Source organism: Mastigoproctus giganteus, chromosome 8 (genome assembly GCF_048544385.1).
Source record: "Mastigoproctus giganteus isolate SK-2022 chromosome 8, ASM4854438v1, whole genome shotgun sequence".
In the NCBI taxonomy this organism is placed as follows: domain Eukaryota; kingdom Metazoa; phylum Arthropoda; class Arachnida; order Uropygi; family Thelyphonidae; genus Mastigoproctus; species Mastigoproctus giganteus.
Window position 1 is genome coordinate 144,717,293 of NC_143582.1, and position 26,650 is coordinate 144,743,942.

General features: G+C 39.2%; 1 protein-coding gene across 1 annotated transcript; it reads right to left on the reverse strand.

Moving 5' to 3' along the window:
- Positions 1-1,163: 1,163 nt before the first annotated feature.
- On the reverse strand, positions 1,164-23,163 carry LOC150081889 (aldose reductase-related protein 2-like). The gene is made up of 10 exons (XM_090380358.1): positions 23,072-23,163; positions 16,395-16,562; positions 14,250-14,366; positions 13,383-13,469; positions 12,387-12,503; positions 11,837-11,952; positions 7,319-7,391; positions 7,000-7,083; positions 2,755-2,846; positions 1,164-1,384 (listed from the first exon to the last, which is right to left on the reverse strand). Exons 1-10 carry the CDS (start codon positions 23,135-23,137, stop codon positions 1,342-1,344), a joined length of 963 nt encoding a protein of 320 aa, XP_090236484.1. The 5' UTR covers positions 23,138-23,163; the 3' UTR covers positions 1,164-1,341.
- Positions 23,164-26,650: the final 3,487 nt, after the last annotated feature.

A 26,650-nucleotide genomic window follows, 5' to 3' on the forward strand; every position in this document is an offset into this window, starting at 1 on the left:
GTAACAAGTGTACAGCTAATCCCTGTTAAGCGTACGGTTGGCTTAGAGTTAATGGACGATTACTCAGTTTAATCTTTGGATCAGTTGTTAAATCTAAATTCTGACTGCCTTGGAATGGGGATATTAGTGGAAGTTAAAGAGTTAAAGGGGATGAGCTCTGTAACTCAAAGCCAGTGTAATTATGTCATTTTTCATCCACTTCTCTAATCATATGGAGATGGTGTCACAAAACTAACTTGATTTTTACCGCAACCTTTCAAAAGAGAGAGAAAAGAAAAAAATAGGAATCACACGCGCGATCTACTTCATAAATCAATATTCATCAGTATATGAACGCCTCAGTCACATTTTCATCATTCTGCAAGTTTACCCTGCTATCTTTCCAAACATTGCCATCTCCATGGAAACAAAATGACATTGTACGTTATAATAGTTACATTCACTTTGAATTGGAACGTTAATAAAAAACGAAAATAAGCATCAATAGAGAGAGTTTTACAGTATTTTATGGCGCATAAAAATTTAATGGGTTTTCAGAGCTATTAGAGGAAACTTATCAAGCGGTATACTCGGTTTATTCACATCTAGCGCTTTTAATGGCTTCTCATATAACATATATGAAAACGAATATAATAAATAACTGATTATTTTTCACATTTATTTTCAATTGTTGATTTATAAAGCCAGCAAAACAAAAACGGAAAATATCCTGATTAAAATACTCGAAAATATTTTAATAACAAAGTTATTTATACGTTACAGAGCGTTGTCGCATTAGAATGTGACCCGACTGTATTGCAACAAAATTTTTCTAAAAATGAATATAGAATTTAATTAAAACTGTTAGAAACTTGGTGTGAGTGTCCACCTTGCACATGCATCTACACTTTTTAGTGCGTTTTATGTAACTCCGAGTATCTTCATCAATGGCGCGTATGTAGGAACTCAGTGTTTTCTTTCGGTTCATCCAAAGTATATGAGCTGTTTAAGCAAGTCGTATTCTTGAGTACACTGTAAATCTCATCTAAATTTAGAGCTCTCCACAGATAACATTTCAAAGAAACACGTTCATGTCGATAAAAACGCATATTAAGCGGTTGTAATAAATGTTGTATTGCTCTTCAAATTCCACAGCCATCACAATGAATCCATCTTGTGCTACCTGTCTAAAAGTATCACTTTTTATTGCAAAAGATTTCTTAAAATGACAGATAATTAATTACGAGACCCGTTTATTGAACTCCGAGGAGTGCAGGTAATTTAACTGCGAAATTATGCATGTTGCATCTGTGAAGTGGATGCTGTCATCTTTGGTTTCCTGTAAATACAGGAAATGGCCACTTAATAAGGTATGTTGAAAGGGTATTCGTGATGATCATCCATTCTGGAAAATAAAAAAATAAAATAACTCTGGTTAATAAGGTTTTATCTATTCTTTTTAATTTAATGCTGAATTTTAATTTTTTTTTAAATAAACGTGGAAATTTAACACGTTGGATTCGGCCTTCTACCTTTTACAAATAGAATATGCAATAATTTACTTCACACTTCAATCACATACGCTAATTAAACAAAACACAACACGCAGCGTATTTATAAATAATTTTTTTAAATTGTGTATTTTGATTTTTTCACAAGCGTGTAATCTGTTGGCCATTAGAGAGAGAACAGATGTATACGTGTGACAAGACAAAATTTAAACATATAAAGAGTGGATAACAGTTGGGTTCTTAGAGTTTAGTCCCCCTCCCCACATTCTTAGGCATAATACTAATATGTAACGTTTTTGGCATTGAAAAGTCGGCGTGTGATGTATTTCCAAGTTCATTAATTCGTCATAAAAATGCAGTTTTCTTATATTTTATGCAAGAAGGCGTGGTTCACGTATTTTTATACCAAATGGTCTCCAAAAAGCATTTCCTTTTAGGACCTAAAAGTGCTAAATCTACTGTCTGTCTAATTAGTTGGCCGTAATTCAGAAAACAGGCTATTTTCTAATTTCTAATTGGCCCCACATAGATAAAATGGCTTCCAGTGCATGACTCACTTGAGGAACGCTCTTTACTGGGACTGAAGGATTCGTGCTCGCCATCCAAGACCAGGTAATTAACACCAGAAACTATAGAAAATACATCGCCAAGAAGCCTGGGGTGACAGATGACACACGTCGACGATGCCACCTGGCCTCAGAAACGATCCAACAAATCACCTCAAGATTATCACCAGATGGACTACACTCGCAGACACCACCCAGAACACCTATATGGAACTTCAGAAAGTCGCAATCCTGAACACTGGCAGGATAGTCAGAGTTCTTTCTCAAACAGTAATAACAGCCGGGCATAACAACCATCCTATGCACTTTGTACCATTTCCCTTCAGAAGCTGGAAATCCTCATGACATCAAAGGAGAAAAAATATAATAATAATAACTAGGGGCTACGCTCGCTTCTTTTGATAAAGTAAAATAAAGTACTTACAGAAGCTTTCGACACTGTGTGTGTCTCTTCCTCTGCTATGAGTACATAAATACGTTACATATGGAAATCAAGCATTGTACCGCATGGTCATGTTAGATGAACATTGCGCTTGACCACGCTTAAACAGAAGCTTGTTTTACCACAGTAAAACAAGCTTCTGTTACGTATTACCACGTAACCCGCATCCCTTTTCTCTCATTGGCTGAATAAATATCACTAGGAGGAAAATTATTTTAATGTATAGAAAGATAACAATAATAAAAAGCCATCTTACCCATTAAAGTGCTTCATATCGAAGTAACGTAAATTTTTGTCCAAACTGTTGATCACTTTCATTTCGTCTTCAGATAACGAGAAATCGAAAACCTGCAAATTAAACAGAAAATATACAGATGCTGTTTCTTGTAGGACTGTACTGACATACGCGTGGATCGTGTTGTTTACAGATAAGGAAGAATATAAAGGTGATTTCAATACTATATCTCAGAAGAAATCAATTCTCGGACTCAGAGTGGAAATATATGCTCTTTTGCGGTTCAGAAAATCCTAACTTCAAAACAAGTATCTAGGAACTTTAAGTATAGATTTACAGAACGACATCCAAAACAAGCAGAGAACAGATTATAATCATTCGCAAATAGAATTCTAAGAAGAATCTTTGGACCAAAACAAGATGAAATCACTGGAGAATGGAGAAAGCTACATAACAATGAACTAAAGGAGAAATATAGAAGTGAAAGTATAATTCAAATTATAAAGGTCAGAAATTGAGATGGGCTGGACATCCTATCCGTAGTGATGAGGGAAGACACATCCATTAAATCCCCACAGGAATCCCAACTAAGAAAAGAAAAAGGAAAGCTAGCAAACCATCTATGAGATGGGAGGATGGTATAAAGAAAGATATTAGCGAAATTTTCGGAAGAGAGGTGAACTGGAGAGAGCTTGCACATAATAGCGAGTTGTGGGATTTAGCTGTCAAGGTGCTCAAGAATCATCGCGGCTCAAGCACCATGGAGTAGGTATCTCCTTTGACTTTTCAGTTTAGCAAAGGTCAAAAAAACCTAGAGCGCAACCAAATTCCCAGACAAATGGAGACACGCTTTGCGGTTCAAAAGGCGAACTATGAATGTTTCAAAGAAGTCCTTATTCCCGCGGCTGCTTGGCAAATGGAACAAATCCAACGCCTGACAGATTTCAATGAGATTCAAAGAAGCGTCACAAAGGCCATTACGGATGCAAGCCAAAAGACCATCCAGAGGAGAAAACAAACCCCAGGACTGGTCCCATGGTGGACCCAAGAGATCCAACACCTTAGACGAGACGTCATTAGAAAAAGAAAATCATTCCAGAGAGCGAGACGAACTTAGCCGCCAGCTGAAGTGGAGGCATTAAGGAATATATACAGAACGGCGAGAAATAAGTATACTAGCGAAATAGTCAAAAGCAAACGCAAGACCTGAGAAAATCTAGTTACTGAAACTGGAAACAGGGAACCCTGGGGCGTGGTGTATAAAATCACCACCAACAAGCTCCCCAGGGGAGAAGTTATTACCACAATACAGACTCCACAAGGAACTCTGACAACAAACTGGCATCAATCGGTGAGTAACATACTGGAAGCTATTTATCCTGAACCAGCAACACCAACTCTGCCTGAACAAATTGCCATCTGTGCCGAGAATGAAGCATATTCCAGCGGACAGCAGGAACCACCTTTCACACTGAAGGAATTGAACCTGGCTGCAGCACAAATTAGAAATAAAAATGCCCCGTTCCCGATCTCCTGGAGCCAGAAATAATTTTAAAAAAATGGTAGAACACGCTCCGCAGTTATTACTCCAATTATACAATAGATGTCTGAATGCCAGTACCTTTCCCACCTCTTGGAAGGTTGCTGGAATTAAACTAATATTGAAAAATCCCAAAAAGCCACCTATACTACCAAGTTCTTACAGACCCATCGCTCTCCTACCAGTTACTAGTAACTTCTTTGAGAGGTTGCTGCACTCAAGAATAAGCCACCACTATCAAACAGCAAACTTGACCGCCCAAATACAATATGGATTTAAGCCAGGATCGTCCACTACCGAAGCCCTGCGTCATCTCATCAGTTCTGCCACTGCATGCCAAGAAAAATATTTCTTAGCAACCTCCGTGGACTTTGCCTGGGCGTTTGACACCATATGGTAGCCAAGCGTCCTGGCTAGGCTCAGAAGGGCTCAGCTGCCTGGGAACCTCTTCGGTACCATTAAATCATACCTTGACAACAGAAGAATTCAGGTTACTGCACCATATGATAAAATTCACCGATCGGTCCGCAGGGGATGTCCCCAGGAACTCATATAGGATTATTTTTTCCCTCTCCTGGGAAAAAATAATCCTGTATGAGTTCCTCACCCTTGACTTGGAAGATGTGCTTTCCCAGGCCTTTGCGGATGACTTGATCCTGATGGTTGCTGCGAATAACAGGGTCCAGCTTGAGGTAAAAGCAAACCAGGCCATGATTAAACTCCAAAACTGGGCTAGGATTCATGACTTAAAAGTATCGTCAGAAAAGACTACATCCATTGTACTTAAGGGCAGACTTGACATCCGCAGGCCACCCCAAATTAAGATTGACACCAAGACCATTGGCTTAACCGACAAAATGAAATACCTTGGCGTTGTTCTTGATAAAAATCTTTCCCTCAAGCATCACCTATCCTACATTCGCACAAAAATAAAAAGATACGCTGGCCTACTAGCAAGAATCGCACGACGGGACTGGGAGTTATCAAAATATACCCTCAACCTATATTATAAAACAGTCTTCCTCCCAGCCATCTTGTACGCAGCTCCGGCTTAGTACACCAAAACAGCAATGGTTGTAAATCGGAGGATCCTGGACGCAATCCAAAGAACATTGCTGCTCACTATCACGCGAGCCTGTAGCACCACAAGCACTAACGCCCTGCAGGTCCTAGCGGGGATCCTACCCCTAGACTTGGAAATCGCAAACAGTAGAATCAAATACCATGTAGTGAAGGGACTTCCCTGCACCTTCCTAGATTACACGATTAACAATAGCACGCCATGCAAAGAGGAAAAGAATAGGCTTCAGAACCACCTCACCCGGATCTGGCAACGCCGTTGGACTGAAACCACCAGAGGCTGTATCACAAAAAGATTCATCCCGGACCTGGGGAAAATATTCCCGCAAACGCCCACTTGGTTCAAACCAGGACTTCACACATCATATGTACTGACAGGCCATGGCGCTTTCAAAGAAAAGCTGGCCGAAATGGGATTGGAAGAAGACCCCTTACACAGAGTGACATAAAAATGGTGATATAGAACAACACAACAAAATGACTACGTATTCACCAATCCTCCCAAGGTGAAGCTAGAAAAGACAACAACCAGAAAACCGGAGTAGAAAAAACGAGAAAACCGCAATTGCTAAATGGAAACAACAAACGGTCTCTTTCCCCGTGCATCACTGCTCCGTGGTGTGGTGACTTCTGAAAGGACTACCTAAACACAAGGTCTGGAACGGACATACTCTGAACTTGGACGGTTTCCCCTGAAAGCCGAGGAAGGCCATCTGGCAAACGGGGCTGGACATCTGTTCCAGACTAGTTTTCCCCCTTTCCCAAGCGAGAGGGGGGCGACGCTTTCGCTGTTTACTCCCCCTCCCGCCATCCCACTTTTTCTTCTGGTGTGGCATGGGCATGCCCACTGAAAAATGAGGGACTACCTTCCCTATCAGTCCCTTCCTTCTATTTCTACCCCCCAGTCTTCTGCCTCCCCTCCCAAAACTTTTCCTACACAGCGTATTACTCCACAGGTCCAAATCTGATACACCAAAATTACTGCCCGAACTATTAGACCTCTAGAGAAACTCATTCAGCGAAAACCCCACTCAATGTTTAAACAAATCGTATTATTAAGCAAACCGCGAATACTTTTTTTTTTAAGGTCCTAGCCACTGAAATCTCAGGAAAGTAGGTGGCAGGACCTGCCAGAGCACAATTAGTTTTATTGGTACACCCGGCCGGCGTCCCCGTCGCTGGGCATGGTAACGTCGGGTCCATTAGGGGCCCAACGGCTGACAGGCCGAATGAACAATGGGCACAACATACTACATGACCCACCTCTGGCATTGTCAGGGCACTGTCACTCGATACTGAGAACGTACGCGGAGATGGGAGAAATCTCAGGAGCCGTTAGACCCTCAACATACCCAATACAGCAAAGGTCAATGATATTTAATCGATTCGCAATTAAATATCATTAATATTTCATTTATTATTAATAATATTAATAATTCACAAACAAAGAAATATAAAATTCGCAATTAAATATCATATCCGTTTAGGCCTCTAATTTTTTGAAAACCAGCATATTGTTGAAAATTTTTAAAATCACGCTAACAGTAGAACACAATTATCGAGAAAATCTATTCAATGAACAGCATATCATCTTCAAAATAAGTATTTATTAATTACATAAAAATGAGGATAGCATAATATATTACCTGAAAGTTTGCTTTTATCCTCCCGGGATTGGTACTTTTAGGAATGGCAATTATGCCCCTCTGAATGAGCCATCTCAGAGTAATCTGAAATTTAAAAAAAGGGCATATAAAAATGTAACTATAAAATATTTTATTTGGTGTGTGAATGTCTCGGAAAAAAGTTTAAACAAAGCTACATTTTTAAAATCTAAACCCTTTCTTTAGTTTTTAATGGCAGTGACCATAATTGCTGCGCCTATATGCGAGGGTTAACCCAAGTTTAATTGCTGTTTATACAGACATTATTCTATGATTGAGCTTTTACTAAAATAAATCTTACTTGAGCTGGAGTTTTGTTATGTTTATCGCACAGGGGCTTCAGAGCTGGGTCTTCTAAAGGCGAGGAGTCTACTCTGTAACAACAATAAATCATCCATACTCTTCAAACAAAAGTTATTGAATGTTTCACAAGAAACATTTAAGAATTATTGCAATAAGAGCGAAATTATTCTAGTATTAAATTATTTTTAACATAAGTTATAATATAAAGTATTCTAAAAGTTTAAAGTTTCAAAAATAAAGTTGCGTGATCTAATTACACAATTTTTTTTTTTTTTTTTTTTTGTTATACCTCCGCAATGCAAATATGTGATTCAGGAGGGAGGTGGAAACATCTATGTCCAATCCTAGTGGTGTCGGTCATGGGACAGCTAGGTCCCATGACCGACACCACTAGGATTCAAGAGGTGTAGTTGTACCAGTCGTGTGTCAGACATGGTTGGTTTGAGAGACAGACAATCCTGAGACCTCCCTCTTTGAAGTCGGTGGTGATTTGTGCCACTGTCTCTCTCCGGTTGGCTGAAAAAATGCGAGACAGACGTCGGTGGCCACGTTCATCCACCACCTTTGTTCGCCCACATCACTGTCCACGATGAGATGTCATTCCGGAAATGGCGTATTCCCGTACACTCTTGATACTGTCGAATGGGGGATCGTGCAATTCCTGTACCGAATCCGCGATAGAGTGACCCATGCATCGGGGACCCACTACCATCTCTCTCTCAAAGTCGATTAACTCAGGACTTTTATGCATACTGACATCGAATTACCTTCTCACTTTCGTGTCACCACAAGAACAAAACAGATGAACATCTTCCCTTTTATTATATCCTGAACATGTTTATTCCAGAATGATTTTCCTTTATCGGTCTATAAATAGTGGGGCGAAGAACCAGCACGAAACACCTTTGATAAAGCCTGCGCAACCTCTAATCCGTGGTTAGCTTTTAGTCGAATTATCCAGACAAAACGACTTAAGCAATCGATCACAGATAACAGATATTTGAATTCATCATTGAACTTTGCTATTGAAGTCAGATCGACTACATAACATTGTTACTGGTGTCCAATACCGCTCATAATCGTTTCAAAAGTTGTTTCACGAGTCTGTGTAGTGTATAAGCAGCTTGTAAGCGAAGCCACGGTTTTATAATACCAGGTTTGATCGTAGTGGAATTCTGGACGGCAGCTCGAAGCGCAAAGCTCTCTGGCTTTGCGAGGAAGTAATAAGCGGTGTCTAGTTGTGCACTGATAACAAACTAATGGTCTCCGTAGCCGAGTGGGCAGGAGCGGGAGTGCAGTAGCACATGCTCTTTGAGTAGACCGGGGTTCAAGCCCCTGACTCTAAATGCGGTCCCTCTGCCAACCCGCACTGGACCAGCGTGGCAGATTATGGTCCATTTCCCTCAGCATGAATTGTTGAGGAGGCTTCCATCCTGCAGTGGGTTGATAATGGCTGCACTTTATTTTTTTTTAACAAACTGATGCTGAAAGAGTTTAAAACACAGTATATATAAATAATTCATTCAGTAGAAATCATACAAAAATTGTTGAGTGTGAGCAATTGCATCCTGAAATGTCGCACTCACCGCAGAGCGAACGTGCTTTGCGGGGAAGCGCTATGCAGTTTTTTCATTACAAAAATATAGTTTTTAAATAATTCAGGCAGGAAAAAATCATGCGAAAATTGTTATTAAAAATAATAATTTACATTTGGCTTAATCAGTAAATGGTGACGCATTAACATTAATAATTACATTTGACTTATCTTTGCCTTAACAATGAACGCTGTATCCCTGCAACTGGTTTGACGTCTCTTGGATCGTAAGTTACAGTTCCTCGATCAATCAAAAAGGGCTGTATTTTTTCATAAAATCACTGAAAATGAAAAGGAAATTCGTCTCGCTTAAGTTACGCCAATCGTACCCATTTTAACAGCTTCAGAGATTATGCTAAAATCTCTGCCATAATTCGAAAAACACATCTGTGGCCACCCAAAACTTTGGTTGTTAATACTGCTAGCGTGAGAAATTAGCGTACAAATACCGTCGACGTCAACTTCATCTTGAAACAAACAACATCGTTTGTTGCTACCACCTGGCAAGATCCACCAAGGATGAAGTCTGATTTTCGACCATCATGTGAGCATCTTCTCAGGGCACGCAGATGCGACTTCATAAAATCCCACACATCCTCAGGTAAAGAAATAACAGTATTGCCTGATTCGATGGAGATTTCAGGATGGAATTCACTAAGAAAAACGTGGGATTGAACTCCTCTTGACAACACAAATTGCAAACTTACACTAGACATAGCCAAAAACAAACTGAAGTCAGTATATAAAAAACCACTCACAATGCGATATGCATTGTGAGTGCTTTATATATCGAGTAATATCGATCAGAAAAATTACATATACCCCCTTCCCGGAAAACCACCAATCAAACACACTTTAATATCCCTCCAATGAAGTGGGAAAAATGTAGTTGGATACGCACAGCTAATTAAAAAACCAGTGCGGAGTCTACGTAATAGATGAGAAGTTTATTCATAGCTTTATCATAAACACTCACCAAACTAACTTTTTTTTTTACATTGGATATTGGGTGCTGAAACGTTACTTTATCCCATCACTTCACTTAATTGACATATTTGACTGATAAAAAACCACTTTGCACCATTAAGGTAACAACATTCTTTAATTTACCAAGCCTTCCTGCAAGGTCATAACCACATCCTTCGCTTTTGATTGGATGATATTTTGAGATACTGGTAACACGGGGTATCACCTGTCGAACACGTGACAGGGGTGAGACAGGGAAGGAGAGTCTGTGCTTGTCGCTGGTCGTATAATTTATCGACTCTTAAGCCTTTTTTGGTAACAGCAACCCATTTTTCCACTCACTAATCTGGCCCTTCTCTGTACTCTGTCCAGCAGCTCTACATCTTTCCTAAAATGAGGCCTCCAGAGAAATATGCAGTAGTCAAGATGTAACTTAACTATCGCTTATCATAAAGGGATAATCACTTAGTTATCACAGCTAGCAATATTCCTATATATATATATCATTCACAAGAGCCCATGAGCTACTCTTGCAGCATGTATACACTGCTCAGAAAACTTCATATCTGACTGCGCAATTACTCCCATTCCTTTTTCATTCTCCACTATTCTGAATGTAGTACCGCACAGGTTCGTATATCACTCTGGAGTTACTGCTACCCATACGCAGCACTTTGCATTCCTCAATGTTAAACTTCAGTTTCTACCTCTCAGTCCATCTGCTCAATTTTTCCAGATCCTGTTGCAGTAGCATACCGTCCTTACTGTCATTAACAACCCTACCAACGTTCGTATCATCTGCAAACTTCGACATTAAACCTGATATACTTTAATCAATATCATTGATAAATTCTGAAAACAACAATGGACTCAACGCATGGAGGACACCACTAATAACATTAGACCATGAAGAGCAGTGTCCACTGATTAACACTCTGTCTTCTCCCACTCAATCGTCCCTTTATCCATGGCAGAAACTTGCCCTTAAGGCTATACTGCTCCAACGTGTACAGTAGTCTTCCATGCGCATCAGTATCTGTAAATCTGTCTGTAAATCTAGTTAGCATCAGCAATTATCCGTGCACCCTTTCTATTTAAGTGTATCCCATCCCTGTAGAAACAATCTCCCTTGTTAACAAGCACAAACCACTCTGAGAAAAATTCTACCCCACGAGCCTTGCACAAATTCTTCCGAGCCGAATGGATTTTTTTTCATAAAGGCTCTTTTCATATAGTCCCTCCTATAGTGTCAGGATATCTGCTCTACAACATCAAACTTTTGCCCCTGGAAGACATACCCTGGTCCTGTTCCATCTATCTTTTTGCATACTATATTCCCCGTCTCCCTAACAATAACTAGTTCCTGTGGGACCAGCACATTCTGCCCTAAAGATTGCCGCTGTGTTGCCTGATGCAGAAGAGTGAGCTCTGGCATTGAGTTCGGCAGCTGCAATCTTGATGTGCTCCCCATTTTAATTCCTTCGAGGGCACCTACCCTACTCTACAAACTCTCATAGCTACCCACCAGAATGCCGAGTTGCGCCTAATTTCTTCACACTCTCTGCACCTAGCACACACACAAAAGACATCCTCCTTGGCTCGATCATATCCTGTCCTCTAAACTCCGCAAACATTTCACAAGTTGCACATTTTTTTAAGCTGTGATGCATTGGAGAATCGCATCTTCAGTTCTCCCCCAAGCCCTCAGAACTCCCACTATTTTATGTACATTGCTTTGCTGCTCTAGTCTGGGGCATGATTTCCATTTAAATATGATTTAATTAATTAACAATGAAAATTAAAGTTTATACATTTAATTGATTGATTGATTATACAATACTATACTAATGCGGTGATATGTTTTACGTTATCTAGTTTTATTTAATTTTTATTTAAATTTAAGTAGAAATGAAAAACAGCTTCAAAACAAGACATATTTATGAAAAGTGAACATACTTTTTTATATGGGCAGCTCCCGGGGAGCCAAATGGAGAATATGCGGTAAAAGTTATCCCAAGTTTCTTGCAAAATTCGAACAGCTTGTCTTGTTGAAAATACATGTGGCACTCCACCTAAGAAAGAAAACGCAAATGAATACATTTCAAGTATACACTGAACGGCCACTTTATTAAGCATCTAACAAAAGCGAGCACCTAACGATAATAGCTAGCAGACCCTCCCCATTAGTCATTGGAACAGTCTATTCTTCGTGGAATGGATTCAACGAGGTGCTGAAAGCGTGCCACAGGATGCTAGTCCATGTTTACTCAATTGCTCACGGTTGTTGCAAATCATGTGGTCAAACTGCACTCCAAAGAGCTCATACATTTCGTCCCAAAGCTATATCTCACCACAGATGCTTAATCAGTTATTTATCCCCAGGTACAGTTTGTTATTATAACAGCAATAAAATTTATAGTAAATATTACTCTTGGTAAATATACGTGACATTTTTATATTTTCGCTTTTTTTTTCTTATAATTAGAAGTTAATTTATGCTTCCTACCTGTATATTGGCTGGTTTAATTCTAGCATTGTCATAAACTCTCTGAATCTGTTCGTGGTTAAAGTTGGAGATACCAATGGCTTTCGTCAGTCCTGCATCAACGGCATCTTCCATGCCCTGTGTAAAATGAAAAGTATGGTGATTTAGAGAATGTGATGTGTAAGAAATCAACGAGATGGTGATCTGTTCTTATGCAGAGTAAGAGAACCCCAATATTAATGAGCTATTTAACGTGTATAGTACAGAATCATAGAAATAAAAATTAAACTGTTCAAAACTGAAATAAATTAAAATATCAATTTAAGATTTCATGACTATTAAAGTTTTAATTTCGGTAATGGAATACTACTCCTTTTCCACCCCCTGCGGCAACATTCCCTATCTCTTGAGACTACTCGCTGTTCATATGAGACAGCTAACTTCTCTGACCCCATCTGACCTATCAGCGGAGATCACTACATCTTTGCTAAAAGTAGGCTCCTAGTAACAAGCTTATTTAGAATTTTCTGCTTAGTTACGAGTGTAGTTTTTCATACTTTCAAATAACTTAAAATATCTGGGTTTACTTTTAACTGTAGGAATATTAGTTAATATATAGATTATTAATAAGTGATGCGGGTATTAAAAGAAAAACAAAAAAGGAGAATAATTAAGCAAATAAGAATAGAAAATTAAATGGGGGGACAAAAACTCCACTGCAACAGTTAATGTAATGTATATAATGCATAGCATAATATGATGTCGAGGTTATCTCACTAAACTGACTAAATATTGAAATAAAGAATAACTAAGGGGAAAAAATACTGCATAACAAAGCTTTTAGAGTGCCATTCTAGTTACACCTATCAGGCTAATGACTATGCCACTCTTTTTCTTAATATTTGTAACATGCCTAATAAAAATATAATTTAAGTAATATATTACAGAATCTTTATCACCATTAAAAGCAAAATAATACATTTTTCATAATATAAAATGCGTAGTAAGTTAACTCACCTTCCACACGTCCAAGAGGTCAGATTCCAAATCGCACATAACTTTACCATTCTCATACTTGGGTACGAATTCTTTATCGCTCTTATACTAATCAGAGGTGAAAAATATATTAGAATAAATATTCTCTCTTATAAACACAGGGTAAAAATAACGATTAAAAATTGCATACATACAACTTAAATATATATTTCGCTCAAAATAAGTGCTTGTGATGTGATATCTAATTTTTATAATTTAATTATAGTCATTAACTCCGATTCCCTTTACTGCTGCTGGTCATTCCATTTTTGTTTAATTAATACTTATCTAAAATAGAATAACCAATAGCAGCAAGGAAAATTCAAAATTATTTATTGGCAGACGAATTTATAGAACGAAATCCGCGTTTATACTAAACGCATCTAACAACAGGAAACGGAAATATACGCATTTCTATGACGTACTACTTATATTATGTTAGCAAAAGGCTGAATTATTTTAGTTGATTGCTGGAACAAACTTCCATCTGTCGTAGTGGAAGTTGATAGCTTAAATAAATTCAAGGAGGAACTGGACAAACGTAGAGAGGAAATGGATGTGTTAAATGTTTTTTTTTGTTTGTTTGGACTGATGCTACATAAGCTTGCATCGTATGCCTCGAATACTACTAATACTACCGTATCTTACTTTTTATTTAAATGATACTTAACAGATAACCTTGTTCTCTAGTTTATTGGGATATTTATAATAGTTAATTGTCAGCTTTATTTTCTTTATATGATAGTGAAGCGCGCAGAACATCATAACTGTCATTTTGTAAAATTCCTTGCTGTACAGCTGTGATGGGATATTGTATAGTATGGTAACTGTATAATAAAGATTCCTTACCTGAAGTGAAAAGGGAGTGTGAACCAGATAAAGGTCAAGATAGTCCAACTGTAAGTTCTCCAGAGATTTCTGTATGAAATGTTTAACCAAATGACGACGATGTCCATTAACTGGAAGCTGTTGCATAGAAAAAAGTTGTTTCATATCAATAATTTCCATTTCAGCGCTCAAAATTATTAATTCTTGTTCACAAAAAAAGCAACTGAAAAGTGCGGTGAAGGTTAGTAGCTAGTGAAGTTAGTCAATGACTAAACAAATTATAAATGAGAAAATACTGCACTTAAAAACTGCAAATCGTTCCAATCCTCTTTTGCAAACACCAATTTATGCAAATTACACTTAGCGTCAGAAATATTGTCCCATCCTAGTAGGGATTTATCCGAGTCTCAGTATTTGGTAAAGGATATAAATGATGAAAATATCAGAAGAGAACTTTTCGCTGCAAAGCTCTGTTGGAATATTCCTCCATTCTGGTGTATGAAGGGACATTCCAACCCCACCATTGTTCTGGCTGAGAAGTGGCTTAGCCAGGGCAATCGTTGCTATTCCATCATGTGCCAGACATAGCCAAAAAAAATCGAATCAGGTTAGTGGAAAGGTCGACTGTCTGATATTAGCCATATGGAATCGAGCACGCTTCTTTTGAAACAAAGAGCTGTGCCCATAATGGAGAAATGGCAAAAGGTCAGGCTTAAGTACAGTTGCTGTGAATACAGTGAACAGAAACCAGTGATGTACAGCAAGCTTAAGAGATGGCGTCCGATATCATAATTCTTACATTTTTGATTTATATGCCTTTCTTAAATACAGGCATAAACAGTTTTTTCACCCGAGGGGTCGACAAACATCCCTCTCCAGAAAGAACTACCACTAAAGCCAATCCGTCAGCATTCCTCGTTCCAGCTTATTCTGTCTTTGCACTACAAAAGTACATATATATGATGAAATGCAATGAGGGAGAGTCGACGGAATGCAAAAAGTAAAAGTAATCCTACAATTGACAGTTACTATTAATAGTATTTCTTGATATTGGATGTCCTAAAGATGAGTTCTGATCCTTCCTCGTAGCAGCCTGCAACAAATTATCTCCATACTCTGGTGCTTCAGAACCCGGATAGTGGCTGTGGGTATGTTCCCTACTATCCACTGATTCAAATATCGACCAGCTGCCTAGGATCTTGGCTAACAGGAACAGCAATTTGCCAGGAGGTCCAGCCAGCCTCAAGAAGCTCGACTATGCAATGAACCCATTTAAACGTACTCAATTGTTTAAAATTCAAATTTAGGTAGACTCAAGCGGGCATATTTTTAGAAGTCCTGGGTCACTGCTCGTCGGCAAATCTGCCCTGGCTGGATGTTTACTTTCTATAAATATGGTCTGGGCATCTTTGAGCCTTTCTGAAAACTGGCTCACCAACGTTCTGTCTTTCTTCTTCTTTTGGAGCTAGTCTTACTGACCGCTACAATGACTTTCTGTAGTGCTTATTTTTACTTCCAACATATAGCTTGTTTGATAATTTGCATATGTTATCACGACATGCAGATATTTTAGAAAGTTCCATTAACTCCTTCAGGGTGGCGAAATTTTTCTGACACTTAGCCTATTTAAAAACAATGTGTTAAGAGAATTCTACAGAACGACAAAATTATGTAAAGTAGCACATTATAAAGAAAGTAGAGGCAAGTAATTTCGATATAAAAACAATTAAAGTCATTATGTTTTAATCTTTTTATTTATATTAAAATTAAATATATTTTTTTAAAAAATGCATATTAAAATAAACTCATAATTTGAATTAAACGTGCAGGAATTTTCGATCGTTTATTTATTTTTATACCTTGAAAACGATTTTCTTAATGTGAAAATCTGACCAATTATTATATTATATGAATGAAATTCACAAAAAAATATACTTAGTCATAATTCATATTAAAAACTAATTATTAAAATATGAAACATATAATTTAAAATTATAAGAGAAACATAAAAATTTAATTAAAAAGCGTGAACAAACTGTAATCTCAAAAACAAAAAGAAAAACCAGACACAGAAATGAGAAGAGTACGTCATATACCATATTGCATTTAAAATATAACAATGGTTGGATCCCTTATAATAAACTATGATAAACGTGAACAATTTACCTTGGTCACGATGAAAAGATCTTCACGTTTCACTTTACCCTGGTCGAAAGCTTTCTTCAGAGCTTTACCAATATCGACTTCATTCAGATACATACAGGCCGTATCGATGTGCTTGTAACCTGCGTCCAAAGCTGCCTCAATAGTTTTGTCTATTTCTTCAGGTGAGGACTAAAAAAGAAAAATGAAGTTAGGACTATCACAAAATGGACAACATAATGTATAACCAACAAATAACTGTTTTTCCCTTTGATTTAATAAGTATGTGCACACGATATATATTGAGACACAAACGAATAAATATTTTCTGCAAATAATTGAAAATACAATTATTGCTGTTGGATGAGGAATCGTCTACAATTACACATTTCATGTGGAAAAGAGTTTTGCGAATTCGAACGAGGACGGTGGTAGGAGATCATCAACAGATCGTAGTAAAAGGCAAATTTCGGAACTGATCTTCGACATTTCAAAAACTTCCATCTCGAAAGTTCACATTTCGTTTCTATTTTAATATTTAGTATTAGTGGTCGGTTCAACTTTAGTCATATCAATTGAACATCGAAAGGAGGAAATAGTATGTTTTAATATAAGAGATTTAAGTACGCGACAGTTAAGATATATTAAAGATTTTCAAAAAAAGTCAGAGAAATAACATACCACGACATCATACAACAGAACAATACCCTCTACACTTTTGTAAAATCTGTGGTCTTCACAGAGTTCTGTGTTACTGAAACACAACGCGGAGATGGGGGAAACCCCTGGTGCCGTTAGACCCCAAAAACGTTTTTTTCCAAACCTTTTAGCCGCGTTCTCAAAATACGTAAAGTTCCCATCGTCTTCACCATTTCCGTTCGTCTGCACATAACAAATGGAGTCCCTGTGGGCACATTTTCATGAAATATTGGATTTGAGTCTTTTAGAAAGACCTGGGCAAACATTCAATGAGTATATACACATTTGTTCTGGTGATCCGCCTAAATCAGAGAATACCCTGTGGTGCTCAGAGATCTTCTAAAGCAAGGTTGGCAAACTTTTTAAATGGAGGGCCAAATAAAATGTTTGTGAGGTACACGAGAGCCAAATATTTTTTTTTAGCTTTCTACGATTTTTAGGATTATTAAAATGTTGTTTAATGAAAAAATTGTCATAAACGGTTTTATATTATGAAGCCAAATATGAAGTTCGGTGAGCAGTGCAGACGGGCTGCCAGGGCAGGTCATGGAGTCTTGTCAGTGCTATATAGGAATTTTGATAGCAGGGACAGGGAGGTGATTATCCCGTTATACAAGATAATGGTTAGGCCACACCTAGAGTACTGTGTACAGGTCTGGAGGCCTCATTTTAGGAAGCATGTAGAGTTGCTAAAACGAGTACAAAGAAGGGCAACAAGATTGGTGAGGGGAACAAAGGGGTGCTCTTACCAAGAAAGGCTTAAGTTCTGCAAATTGCAGCGCCTGGAGAGTAGGCACCTGCGAGGTGATCTGATTGAGGCGTATAAGGTCTTGAATGGGTTGAGCAAACTGAATGCTGATGGGATTCTTCCTCTTGCTCAGACTAAGAACCTGAGTGGGCACAGTTTCAAATTGAGGAAAGACAGTTGTAGAATAGATGTGTGGAAATTTGCCTTTAGCCAGCGGGTGGTTAATTGGTGGAACAAGCTTCCATCTTTTGTTGTGGAAGCTAATAGCCTAAATAAATTTAAGGCTGAGCTGGACAGGCATTTGGAACGAATGGAGGGATGAAATGGGAGGGAGTTTTTTTTGGCTGATGCTGAATAAGCTTGCTTTCTTGCATCGTATGCCTCTACTTAATGCTAACTATATTATTTATTGTAATATTTAATACATACTCGTACATATAATTAAATTATTAATAAGAAAAACGAAATACAAATTCTACATAAAATTACAGAAATATAATATAGTATACAATAATTAAAAAAAAATTAAATCGAAAATTATAATTTCAAAGGTTTATAAAACCTTAATAACACTAGCGAACACGATTTTTACCTCCAAGAACTTAAATGATATTTTCAACCAATTTTTATGCGTAGATTTCGAAAATCACCATGATAGTTTCACACCACGTCACAGTTATTAAATATAGAGGGAGTTACGTTTTATCAAAATATGCCAGTAATGTATGACATACTGATTTATTTTAACAGATATAAGTTAATTCTCTTAATTTTAGCAATCGATTCTAGCCTCGATGTTCTTATGATAAACATAATTAGACTTCTACCTATGGTTCTCAGGTTTAAGAACCATAGGTAGAAGTCTAATTCTACCTATGGTTCTAATTCTACCTAAATGCAACAATTTACAAATTGAAGAGTAGCACACAGCGTTTTTGGTGAGGATTTCTGTAAGCTGTGCCAAGGTTTTCCAAGTATTAACTGATCGTGACATGTTCTCAGGGTTGTACATCTATCCTCCAAACAGTAGTAGGAAAGATAATCTTGATTACGTTCAGGATTCTGCAGAAGCCTCCACTCCACGCAAGGATTTCTTTACTTATATAAACTCTAAAAGGAAGGGGATGAATCTGATTGGTCCACTTGACATCGATGTTTCGACTGTTGATGATCCTGCTCAGATAGCAAACAAACTGAATGAGTATTTTGCATCTACATTCACACGTGAGGAATTATTACAGTTTGAAAATGGAAGGAGGTTATCAAATTGTAGCAGTGTGCTTAATGATTTTGTAATAACTGAGAGCAAAGTGGAGGAGAAATTGTTGAAGTTAAACATAAGAAAGGCACCTGGGATGGATGGGATCTATCCAGTTATATTAAAGGAGGCGGCAAAGCAACTAAGCAAACCCTTAGCCATAATTATGAGAGCATCCTTGGACTCAGGGGAGGTCCCCACGGACTGGAGATGTGCAAATGTGTCCCCAATTCACAAAGGTGGATCGAAGAGTGACACAAGTAATTACAGACCAGTTAGTTTAACTTCTGTTCCGGGTAAAATAATGGAGTCACTGGTTAAAGATGCATTGCAGGATCATCTAGACAAGACTGCAGCAATAATTCAAACACAGCATGGGTTTGTTAAGGGAAAGTCTTGTCTGACAAATTTAATTGGTTATTATGATGTGGTCACAAAGGAACTGGATGCAAAAAATTATTTTGATATCATATACTTGGATTTCAGGAAAGCTTTTGACACTGTTGCGCATGGAAGACTACTGTACAAATTGGAGCAGAATGGTATTAAGGGTAAGTTGCTACAATGGATAAAAGGATGGTTAAGTGGGAGAAGACAGAGGGTGGTAATCAATGGGTGCTGCTCTTCGTGGACTAATGTTATTAGTGGAGTCCCACAGGGTTCGGTGTTGGGTCCACTGTTGTTTTGTGTATTTATCAATGATATTGATGAAGGTATATCAGGCTTAATGTCGAAGTTTGCAGATGACACAAAAGTTGGCAGGGTTGTTAATGACAGTCATGGCAGTGTGCTACTGCAACAGGATCTAGATAATTTGGGCAGATGGGCTAAGAAGTGGCAACTGAAGTTTAACCTTGACAAATGCAAAGTACTGCATATGGGTAGAAGTAACCCCAGAGAAACGTACCAACTGTGTGGTACTACACTTAAGGTGGTGGAAAATGAAAAAGACCTGGGAGTAATTGTGCAGTCAGATATGAAGTTTTCTGAGCAATGCAGATAGGCTGCTAGGGCAGGTCATGGGATTTTGTCAATGATATATAGGAATTTTGCTAGCAGGGAAAAGGAGGTGATTGTCCCTCTGTATAAGGCAATGGTCAGGCCACGCCTTGAGTACTGCGTACAGGTCTGGAGGCCTCATTTTAGGAAGGATGTAGATTTGCTTCAGCGTGTACAGAGAAGAGCAACACGATTGGTGAGGGGAATGAAGGGATCCTCATACCAAGAGAGGCTTAAGTTCTGCAAATTGCAGTGGCTGGAGACTAGGCACCTGCGCGGTGATCTGATTGAGGTCTATAAGGCCTTGAATGGGTTGAGCACGCTGAATTCTGATGGGATCCTTCCACTTGTTCAGATTACGAACCTACGGGGACATAAGCTCAAATTAAGAAAGGATAGATGTAGAATAGATGTGCGGAAATTTGCCTTTAGCCAGCGGGTGGTTAATTGCTGGAACAAACTTCCATCTGTCGTTGTGGAAGTTGATAGGTTAAATAAATTTAAGGAGGAAATATTTTGAAATATTTTGCTACGGAGGACAGTATGCATTTTTGCAAACTCCTTATTGGACTCCCGAAAGAACTGGGTGTCGTGTATAAGTCAGATGAATGGCGTTTATTCATAGATGCCCCAAAATTAAGTTTAAAAGCAGTTTGCTTCATGATAGCAACGAATTTCCATCAGTTCCTGCGTTTCATTCAGTTGGACGTAAAGTCATGAAAGCATGCCGAAGGTTCTACATTCTACAAAATACCAGGACTGTGTTGGAACATATGCAGTGATCTTAAGGTTATTGGTTTCCTTGTTGGTTTGCAAGAGGGTTTTATAAAATATTGTTGTTTTTTGTTTTTGTGGGATAGCCGTGCGATAGAATAACATTAGGTTGTGCAACACTGGGACGAATTTATAACATGACAATATAATGTAAAATATATTACTTTCGTGCAATCAAACAAGGTTCTTCTTCCACCCCTGCAGATCAAGCTTGGATCCATGAAAATTTTCATGAAGGGACTATATAAAGAAGGTAACGGATTTGCATACTTGAGAGGTGTATTTCCTAATTTAACATATGCCCAATTTAAGAAAGGAATTTTTGTAGGACCCCAAAATTAGGAAACCAGTTAAAGGAGGTTGAATTGGCCGCTTTTCGATCATTTAAAGCAGCAGTGCACGGGTTTTTTTGGGTATTAAGAGAGAAGAAAACTATGAATATTGCAGTCTAATTTACTCGAGTGATACAAAAACATGGGCTATCGAATGTCGTTGAAAATTCATTTTCTTCATTCCCACCTCGAATTTTCTCCCGACATTTTGGGAGATGTGAGTGATGAACAAGAGGAGCGGTTTCATCAAGATGTTTCCACGATGGTAAAGCTGTACTAAGGTTGCTGGGATCCTATAATGATGGGGGATCACTGCTCGTTCCCTGTGAGGGAGGGTGAGCATGAATACAAGAGAAAATCCCTTAGCAGCAAACATTTTTAAAGACAATTACAGATATGCTGATTATATATTACTGAAATATAACTATTTCGCTATGATTTATGATATTTTTTCCGAAGTTAAATGAGTTATAGAGAACGTATAATTTTTTTTTACACTTGTATTACAAACTTGAATTATACGTATATATCCCTTTATTTTAACATTAAACGTTGGTATATATTTTGATGTAGACGTGATAAAGACTTTTTATGGTAATTTTCGGAATCATCGCGTTTATTTCCTCCTGAATCACATATTTCCGAACCCGAAATCTTCCGGATCTGTTTCTTGCTGGATCTTGGAATTTTAACTAAAAAATTAGTTCGAAATTTGACCACACTGGTATCAAATCCATTGTGAAATCATTCCATGATTTCATAATGGAATGACTCATCACAAGTGCTTTCGCCTTGTCTAAGTATACTTGACCTTCATTCTTTTATCACCCAATAACTCTTTCTTTCTCTTCGTAAATTTATAAAGCGGTCTCTATAGTTGATTTTTAGCAAATTCAAATTTTTTTTTGACTTCATCGTAATCAGTAAATGAAGTAAACGCAAACATCCTTGTCTTCATCTCGAGAGCATTTTGTTCGTATGATTTCAAGGTGTCACACATTCTTAGTATGAGGATAAGATAATAAGAAAGGCCGGTAAGACATTTTAGTATTTATGATAATAAAAGTGAATATGCGACATGAAAACAAAGTTGTTTTCAACTTACCCACTTACTGCCTAACAGCACGAATTTTTCAGAACATTATTGTTGTTTCTAGCTTTATTCTCATTTTCCAAGTAAATGAATATTCATTTACTTTAGTCGTGAGGCTAGTCTGAGTAGTTCAAGGATACTTCTGCCATTTACTCGAAACATTCATTCACACAATAAAAGCCATGAAATTTTGCATTTTTTTCAGAGTTCCACGCACACCCTACGAAGGAACAATCTCTAGATTGCATGAAACAGTTCACTAATTACAGGAAGGGTTCCGGATTTTTTAAAACATTGCAATTTCTCTGCTCCCTCGAATGGGGGCCCTCTAGATCGAGGAGCCGTGGTGTGGCGCATCCAGTGCATCCCCCATTTACACGGCCCTCGTTAATTTTAGTATTTAAGACACGTCTTCCCCACGAATGCATCACGCCTTCTCCATGGACATATGATTAATAGTAATTGTAGTGTTCAACACGCATTACTGGGATGTCAGTTCCCTTTGAAAGAAACTGCCTCTGTAAAACCTAAGAATAACAACATACGTCACTCTTAAGTGGTGAACGGTTTCACTCTGCGGTATACACCCCACGACCAATTACAGATTAGAAGGAAGAGGACACAACTTCCGCTCTCCCATTATAATGAGGCTTCTGCTTCCGGGTTTTAACCTTCCAGTTCTTCGCCCCATATTCTTTGCATATTTCCATAATGTAAAGTTAGTAAAGTTAACAAAAAGAAGTATAGTCAATTATATTTAGGTTTATATTTCGTATTTAAAGTAAACATTTTACTTACTTGCCACGTTCCTATCCCAATAACCGGCATTTGAGCACCAGTGTTAAGTTTAATAGACGCAGCCATGGTGTTGGGAAACCGTTGGTAGCCGTTGTCTGTTGTACAAAGAAGATGCTTTAGTAGGCAGCGCAAAATGAACAGTTAGCTTCATGTGATGGCCTTGAGAAACGAGCTGATAGTTGTATTATCTAAAATACCGCCCTTCTGTCCAGATAGTGCTACTTACCTATCATTATGATATTGTATTTTTTAAACATTTTCTCGTACCGAGAAGATAATTATAAACGGTTACCGCAAATCAAAGATAGCAGGAAGTATAATAACATACACGTAAGTTATAAATCCAGTTTAATTTAAGAATACATCAACTGACATTTAAATACAAAAATACAACGGATAAGTGCAATGAGCTGAGTGAGGCGCGTTAATCATGCGTCATTGTTGTTGCGCGGACGTGCTCTGTTTTCTACTCCACTGATCATCTAGCACTAAAACGGCTGTCTCTAGGATGGGGTGCAGACGTATGCCTTTTTTGGCGATTTAATGCCTTTGGATTGTTTACTATGTTGAGTGACTCTAGCCATAGGCGGTGGCTAAAGTGTCGTGAGTGGTCTACTATTTCAAAGTCGCGTTTGGGGTCAAGATTGTGGGTGGTGGCCCAAAAATGTTCCGCGACCGCGGACTGGTCAGTTTCGGCAAGCCGGATTGCTCTGTCGTGTTCCGCAAGGCGATCTTGGAGACGCCTTGATGTTTCTCCTATGTAGCAACTGTTACAGTCTCTACAGGTGATGCGATATACTACATTGCTGCGCAAGACAGGTGTGACAGGGGTCTTCACGTTGGAGACAAGCGAACGTAGGTTCCTGCAGGGTAATTGCACACATTTGATGATGTAATTTCTAAGGACCTTCGAGATCCGTCCTGACACGCCTGGATAATAGGGAATGTAGGCGGACGATATACCGACTTGGTTCGGTGGTCTTGGGTTGGATGTGAGTTCTTCTGCCTGTAATAGGCATCTGCTTAGCACATGGGATGGATAACCACATTTGGTTAGGTCCGCCTTCACACGGGAGATCTCGTTACGCCTAATTGTATCAGAGCTGGAATGGCTCCAAGCCCTGGAGAATAGGGTGCGGGCAGTGCTATTGAGATGGCTTGGTGCGTGGCCGGATCTGTAGTTAGTGAATTGACCGCACCACATAGGTTTGCGGTATACTGAAGTCTCTAGATGTGGGCCTACGCGATGCACTAGGACGTCCAGGAACGGGAGCGTACCGTTCACCTCTGACTCTATGGTAAACGTGATGAAATTAGATAGAGAGTGAGGTATTCCAGCAGTGCAGTTTCAGAGCCACGTGGTATTACGGTAAAAATATCGTCAATGTATCTACACCACGTTGTAATAGGTGTTGGTGGGTTCCGGTGTATCTGCTCCTCCAGATCTTCCATGGCGATGTTGGCTACTACGGAACTGACAGGGGCACCCATAGCAGTGCCATGTACCTGCTGGTAGACTGAATCCTCAAAAGTGAAGATGCTGCTTGATAAGCATAGGTTGAGGGCGGTACAGATGTCATCAGTGGATAGTGATGTCCTGGATTGGAGGCTTAAGTCGTTCTCGAGGAGCCTTCTGGCGCAGTGCACGGCCTGTTGGACGGGAATTGAAGTGAATAAAGAAATCACATCAAACGATGCCATGACAGTGTTGTCAGGGATTGAAAGGCCTTAATGAGGTGGATGAAATCAAGTGCGCTGACTACAACAAGTCCAGACTGTTACAACATCTACAAGGTAAGGTCTCGCCTATCGTATTTACGAACCTTATACATACCATCTGTCATCGGGCTAATCAGATCTCTGATACCTACCGTTTACGCTAACAGCGCAAATTCATAAACTTAAGCATAGAAGCTAACTCCTTAAAGGCAAGCACATGTTCAAGTGATACAACTTCCTTCGTCTTGAACCTAAGCAGCAAACAACTATCCATCGAACAGCTGAATGTCTTATCCAACGGCATGAAATTCGCCGTCATACCATCCAAACTTCCATTCACACAGCTCGCTATGGGTATAGAAGCCAGTATTACCAACCTTCCCGAAGAAACTGCCAACGAGATCCGTTTCAGGACTGCCGCAATCCTCCGCAGCACTCGAAAAACTTACTCAAACCTTAACCATCGTCAACATGCCGCCCTATCATCTATAAGAAAAGACAACTCCATCGTCGTACTTCCTGCGGAAAAAGGGCGCCGGACCGTTGTGTTAGACCGATCAACCTACCGAGAGAAAGCCCTGACCCTACTACTAGACCCAAACGTATATGAACCTCTATCTGATCCACCCATTAAGATCTTGAAACGTCTAGAGACACATGTCAATAAACTCGTCCACACATGGTTTAAAGATAAGATCTCGACTACAACTCAGCGTCTTCTACGTGCTACTGGCTGCCAACTACCGCAATTCTATGGATTACTAAAGATCCACAAACCGGGTATTCCCCTCAGACCAATAGTGTCGTGCTGCAGTACCCCAACGTATGAACTGCCCAAGCATATCGCGCGCCTCCTCTCACCTCTTATAGGTAATACCTCGCACAACGTTAAAAATAGCAGTGAATTCATCCACCTCATTAAGGACCTTTCAATCCCTGACAACACTGTCATGGCATCGTTTGACGTGATTTCTTTATTCACTTCAATTCCCGTCCAACAGGCCGTGCACTGCGCCAGAAGGCTCCTCGAGAACGACTTAAGCCTCCAATCCAGGACATCACTATCCACTGATGACATCTGTACCGCCCTCAACCTATGCTTATCAAGCAGCATCTTCACTTTTGAGGATTCAGTCTACCAGCAGGTACATGGCACTGCTATGGGTGCCCCTGTCAGTTCCGTAGTAGCCAACATCGCCATGGAAGATCTGGAGGAGCAGATACACCGGAACCCACCTACACCTATTACAACATGGTGTAGATACGTTGACGATATTTTTACCGTAATACCACGTGGCTCTGAAACTGCACTGCTGGAATACCTCACTCTCTATCTAATTTCATCACGTTTACCATAGAGTCAGAGGTGAACGGTACGCTCCCGTTCCTGGACGTCCTAGTGCATCGCGTAGGCCCACATCTAGAGACTTCAGTATACCGCAAACCTATGTGGTGCGGTCAATTCACTAACTACAGATCCGGCCACGCACCAAGCCATCTCAATAGCACTGCCCGCACCCTATTCTCCAGGGCTTGGAGCCATTCCAGCACCGACACAATTAGGCGTAACGAGATCTCCCGTGTGAAGGCGGACCTAACCAAATGTGGTTATCCATCCCATGTGCTAAGCAGATGCCTATTACAGGCAGAAGAACTCACATCCAACCCAAGACCACCGAACCAAATCGGTATATCGTCCGCCTACATTCCCTATTATGTAGGCCTATGGCTAGAGTCACTCAACATAGTAAACAATCCAAAGGCATTAAATCGCCAAAAAGGCATACGTCTACACCCCATCCTGGAGACGACAGTTTTAATGCTAGATGATCAGTGGAGTAGAAAGCAGCGCACGTCCGT